Below are 6383 nucleotides of genomic sequence, written 5' to 3' on the forward strand. Positions count from 1 at the left end.
CTCGGCCCTAAAGATACCTCACCCTGCAACCCTGTAGAATCTCACCATATATTTGTTTTGTTATATTAATGCAGAGTTACCAAATCAAAAAACACACCAATGATGTCATAAGGGTTGGGGAAAAATTCCTTCCTGACGACATATAAAGCAATCAGATTTCTCCCTGGATCATCGCATATCCCTGTATACCTTTCCTTTCTAAAAAGATGTCTAACTTTTTCTTAAAGATATCTGCTATCTGTCTCCATGGGTAATGAATCCCACATTGTAACTGCCCTTACTGTAAAGAACCCTGTCCTTTGTTACTGGTGAAATCTCAAGGTATGACCCTGTGTCATTCAAAAGAACTATTCATCCCAAGGACAGTATGAAAGTGGGGGGCGGGGGAACACACAATATTTGTAACCGTCGATTGCCCACTTAACGCAGACCTTTTGTCCCCTAATCTGTTTTCTATGGTGCCAATAGCTGGCCCCCATACTTAAGGAGAAATGTTACTTGAAGGTTGATAAGACTGTTAGTCTTATCACAAATAAGACGAGGGAATGAGGGTAAACCCTCACTAGAGACTTTAACATCTTTAAAAAAAACAAAAAACTATTTTTTGATTCGAAAATTTAACATGCAACTTCATTGTACAAAATGTTTGTTTGACTATTTTTCCCATCTATGCTTCATTTTTTTGTTTTTTTTAAAGGGGTCTTAAAGCTGCACATCCCGGCCCTCCTTTTTATTTATTAGCAGGGGTTGGAGAGGGTCTCTGAAGTTTAGTCGTGTTCATTTCGGCTTTGGGGAACACCCTGGATCCCAAGGTCCTTACCCAGGGAAGGTGCCTCTTGTTACTTCCTGGTATTCACATCACCCAACCGGGGGCCAATAGTGAGCCGTGACTGATAACGTTGCGGCTTCCCATTGGCCCGCGTAATGCAGGCGATAGACACGGCTATTTGGTTCCCCCTGGTGGGGACGTCCGGCGCTACCTCCAGTCGTAATTAGCTCGGGAGCCAGGACATCCTCAGAGCTTAAAATAAACTGAATCGTACAGGTCGGACAGCAGCTTGAATCTTTTGCATTAAAACTAGTTACTGCGCCCTACACCTGATTTGGCATCAGTCTCACTGATTTTTAAGGCAAATAAAATGCAGCATACCCTAGAGTGGGAACCACAAAAAGCCCCCACCTAATTTGCAGTCGTTACCCTCCAAATGTATTTTTGGATCGTATAGTACAGGGGTGCGCAACCTGGGGGGCGCGAGATTCTCTGTGGGGGGCGCTTCCTGAAGGCATTTAAATGGAATACCAGGGGAGCGGCGAAGGCCTCTGTGAATTTCACTTACCTTGGCTCGGACGGCTTCTGTAGACGTGTTGCAATAGCAATGCGGCGTTAGATGACGTCACGTGACGCCACGTTGCCATGGCATCACGCCGTCAGAAAGCTGGAGCCGTGGTAATGAGGGGGGAGCCAGCAGGGTGGCGCAGGGGGAAAAGATTGCACACCCTGGTATAGTACATCCTAATACCCAGTGTCTAGGAAATTCGCCACCATCATTGCGTTAGAAATATTGCAGGTATGCGTTCGCTATAACGGGTAAATATACTTATAAACACAAGCACATAGGTACAGCGCCAAGTAAAAAAAATCCTGTAATCCAAACGGAAGACATACTTCCCAGTATAAAGACGCGCTAAAACATATCTAAAATAACAGCAAGAGGGGGCGCTGAAAAATACCAGATCGTGATGGGTGTAATTGTGACATCGCGTTCTTATACGACAAGAAAAGAACGTTTGTATAAGGACCCAACAGGGTCTCATGGGGCTAATACTGATGGAACAGGTCATGATGGTTGATACCATATGTACCTATAACCAGACAGTAACCGGACCAGCACACCGGTGCAGAGATAGGGAAACAACCCATTGTGAAAAAACCCAATGAGCTGCAAGGGAAAGTGTGGATACAAGCCGTAACTGAGTCACTCGAATCGGCTAAACCCCTCATTGCCGCTGTCACCGTCGTGACGTCATAAAATCCGACGCGGGTTTCGTGTGACTGCGCACGTTCAGGGGAGTGGCGATTTACCTAGACACTGGGTCTTCGGACATACTATACAATCCAAATATACATTTATCTGGTAACGAGTGCAAATTGGGTGGGGACTTTTTGTGGTTCCCACTTTAGGGAAGGCTGCATTTAATTCTCCTATTCCTATACGCACCATCCACTGCACGTATAGCTGAGCTTCTTTTTGGTCATCCACACTTATTTTTAAGCCTTTTCCGCAGCGTCTGACAAATAAGCGCGTTTTAATTAAGATGGTAGTTATTGGCGGGGCCAGCCTCTCCCAAATCTTGCGGCCCTTGGAACAGGACATTACTGCCTTTTTAGCCGAAGGATTCTCTAAACCGCGCCTAGAAAAGTAGAAATGAACTTGAAAAGAACATTTAAAGCAGAAGTAATGTGTACGAGCAGGAGGTAAAGAGGCAGTTTGGGGATTATTTAAAAATAAATTAAAAAAAACAATAAGTAGGTATTGATTTAATGAGGATAACCCCTCCCGACCCCCCCCTCTTTCTCGCATGCAGAAGGCGCTTGGCGCGGACGAAGCCATGTTGGAGATGGACCCTGCCACTGGAATCTGCACTCTGCTGTATGACAGCGCCCCCAGTGGCCGTTTTGGTACGATGACCTACCTCTCGAAGTCTGTGGCTATCTACGTACAGGATTTTCTGCCGCACAGCGGCTGCTCCATGCAGTAACCCCCAGAACCACGGCCTCGTTACCCTAACGGCTGCTGTGAATTCCTGGTAACCCAACTACTGAGATGCACTGTGACCTTGTTTGAAGGCCCCGCCTGCGTTGCCATTTCATGCTTCGTTGGCCTGCTCTGGGCTTATTGCTGCTACCTGTGTGACTGCGACATGTTTAATGGATTAAAGGGCGCGTCCCATGGAGGAGCAATGTTAAATAATAAATGTTACTGCCATATGGCCACTTTTCTTCTACATGGGACTGACCCTTCATTCCAGTAACCACGTGACTGTCATTGGGTCACTTTCCGTGGGACTGAGCTCTTGATGCAATACTTAATATTCTACTTTTAAAACATGGTTTCCCCTTTTTAACAAGGCTTTTAAGGTGTCTTCAGCAAATGTTTCGAGGGTGTGTGTATATACATATGTACACATACGCACACTTTACACGTGTGTATGTGTATATATATGTTGCACCACTCCAGAAATATCTGTGTTTTATTTATTAAGATTAATCCTTAAACGGACAATTCTTTCATTTAAAAAGCCTTGCTTTTGGATAGTCTATTTTTATAAAAAATATGTTCAATTATCCTAAATGTTGCACTATATATCTGTAGCATTTTACTACTAAAATAACCGTGTGTATTTTTTTTCTTTTTAAGATAACATATTATTCCTAAACCTTGTAGATTTGGGTTTTAATAAACTTCTATAGGGCCCCCCTCTTACATACTCAGCCAATATCCCAAAATACACTGCACACTGATTGATGTGTGTAAGAGCGTTACAAACATCAGTTTCCCCCGTAGACTTTAGTAGGATCACCCTCTTGCACATCTAGCCAATATCCCAACATACACCGCATTCTGCTGCCCTTGGACCTAACAGATGACGGCCATCTTTAATTAGCCCAGGATACATTTTTTTGCATCACAGCGACTTGTGAGGTTCGGACGGAAAAATAAAAAATAAAAAGTGTGACGCAAGTTGTACCCCAAATATTTTGGGGAGGGTTCAGTCTTTAAACCGCGTCAGTGTCCCGGGGTCTGCAGCGCTCGCTAGCACTGCAGGGGTTAAAAGCAGACCCGGATACCCTTGGTTGATGTTTACATTTGCAGAACAAGGTCTATTTAACTAATCCCGTCCACGTGCCTTACGCTTGTGAGTTTTAAACGTTGCAGGTAATGTATTTAATAAAAAAATAAAATGGATTGAAGATGTTGGTGTGTGTGATTTTTTTTTTATTATTTATAGCGTTAAAAAAAATCCTATTACTTGGCAAGGAATTGGTTAAAATACTTACGCCCCGACCCCCCCCCCCCCTTCCCTAATGTTCCATGGAGTCTGTTACTTTCCCCATGCAGAGTGACACAGGCAGAAGGGATATATAGGGCATGGAGTCTGTCCCTCCCACTGCAGAGTGACACAGGCAGAAGGGATATATAGGGCATGGAGTCTGTCCCCCCCACTGCAGAGTGACACTGTCACGTACGGCACCCTGTGAGCATGCAACCTGCATACGGGACAAGGGTTAATACCTCGCAAGCGCCTCAACCGTGACAAGCCTGCGGTCATCAACCCAATAATACCTCATGACATTATCATGGCAGATGCAGACTGAAGGGATATATGGGACATGTAGCCTGTCCCTCCCCCCGCAGGGTGACACAGGAAGAGGGAAGCTATGGGACATGTAGCCTGTCCCTCCCCCCGCAGGGTGACACAGGAAGAGGGAAGCTACGGGACATGTAGCCTGTCCCTCCCCCCGCAGGGTGACACAGGAAGAGGGAAGCTACGGGACATGGAGTCTGTCCCTCCCCCCGCAGTGTGACACAGGAAGAGGGAAGCTACGGGACATGGAGTCTGTTCTTGTGTCACCCTGCGGGGGGAGGGAGAGGGAAGCTATGGGACATGTAGCCTGTAGCTCCCCCCGCAGGGTGACACAGGAAGAGGGAAGCTATGGGACATGTAGCCTGTCCCACCCCCGCAGGGTGACACAGGAAGAGGGAAGCTATGGGACATGTAGCCTGTCCCTCCCCCCGCAGGGTGACACAGGAAGAGGGAAGCTACGGGACATGGAGTCTGTCCCTCCCCCCGCAGGGTGACACAGGAAGAGGGAAGCTACGGGACATGTAGCCTGTCCCTCCCCCCGCAGGGTGACACAGGAAGAGGGAAGCTACGGGACATGGAGTCTGTCCCTCCCCCCGCAGGGTGACACAGGAAGAGGGAAGCTATGGGACATGTAGCCTGTCCCTCCCCCCGCAGGGTGACACAGGAAGAGGGAAGCTACGGGACATGTAGCCTGTCCCTCCCCCCGCAGGGTGACACAGGAAGAGGGAAGCTACGGGACATGTAGCCTGTCCCTCCCCCCGCAGGGTGACACAGGAAGAGGGAAGCTACGGGACATGTAGCCTGTCCCTCCCCCCGCAGGGTGACACAGGAAGAGGGAAGCTACGGGACATGGAGTCTGTTCTTGTGTCACCCTGCGGGGGGAGGGAGAGGGAAGCTATGGGACATGTAGCCTGTAGCTCCCCCCGCAGGGTGACACAGGAAGAGGGAAGCTATGGGACATGTAGCCTGTCCCCCCCCCCCCCCCCGCAGGGTGACACAGGAAGAGGGAAGCTACGGGACATGGAGTCTGTACCTGTGGAAGGCATCCTGAAGTCAATGTCCTGTGTGGCCAAGCGCCCTCGTCAATATCCCCTGCTGCTTCCGTTACCCCCACACTCTCACACACTCTCTCACACACACACTCTCACTCACACGCTCTCACTCACACACACTCGCGCACTCTCACTCTCTCGCGCACTCTCACTCTCTCGCGCACTTGCACACTCGCACACTCTCACTCACATTAAAAGATGGTGCTGGGGTTGGAGCGAGCGAGCTCAGCAAAAAGGCAAGCATTTTGAACTTACCTTGCAGCGTCCTGACGTCATGTTGCCATGGTAATGCATCGCCACGTGACACAGCGCCGTCATTTGACGCTGCAGGCGGAGGGGTGACAAAGGATTAGCCTGCCCGGGTTGCGGAAGTGTCTCGGTCTGTCTGGCACTGATGCCAATTACTCTTAACATTTATCCCAAATAATATTACACAGTAGATGAGGTTGAAAAAAGACATACGGCCATCAAGTTCACCCTATGCTAAATTTAGATGACAGATACTTTATCCTATAAGCGTACTTACAGTATATTGATCCAGAGGAAGGCAAACAAAAACTCCAGTGACATATCGTCCAATGGTATCTCATAAGGGGGAAAATAAATTCCTTTCCGACTCCAAATATGGGTAATCGGATTACTCCCTGGATCAACATTCTTCCCGTGTATACTTATTTGGTATATCCCTGTATACCTTTCCCATCTAAAAAGATGTCCAACTTTTTTTTTTTTTAAGATATTCCAATGAATTAATATTAAAATATTGCGTCTATTAATCAACTTCTCAGGGATTTTTTTTTTTAAATGCTTATTAGTATTGCAATTAATTCATATTCTGCTATCAAGTAATTATTCCAAGGATTTTAGTATTTAGTATCTCAAGTCATTCATCAACAGGGTTATTTGTATTCCAATGAATACCTAATACCATAGTCTTATTAATCACTATTCTGATGAATATTC

The 6383-nt window shown here is 47.0% G+C and overlaps 1 protein-coding gene across 3 annotated transcripts in view; it reads left to right on the forward strand.

The window, feature by feature from the left end:
• The window catches only part of PHKA1 (phosphorylase kinase regulatory subunit alpha 1), a 57415-nt gene extending 53436 nt beyond the window's left edge, over positions 1-3979 (forward strand). For all 3 annotated transcript variants that reach the window (XM_075572980.1, XM_075572978.1, XM_075572979.1), the window contains one exon: positions 2587-3979. In XM_075572980.1, the coding sequence (XP_075429095.1) occupies positions 2587-2760 (174 nt within the window). In that variant the 3' untranslated portion in view covers positions 2761-3979. The remainder of the gene's footprint in view (positions 1-2586) is intronic.
• The last annotated feature ends 2404 nt before the right edge of the window (positions 3980-6383 follow it).

Source organism: Ascaphus truei, chromosome 16 (assembly GCF_040206685.1).
Source record: "Ascaphus truei isolate aAscTru1 chromosome 16, aAscTru1.hap1, whole genome shotgun sequence".
In the NCBI taxonomy this organism is placed as follows: domain Eukaryota; kingdom Metazoa; phylum Chordata; class Amphibia; order Anura; family Ascaphidae; genus Ascaphus; species Ascaphus truei.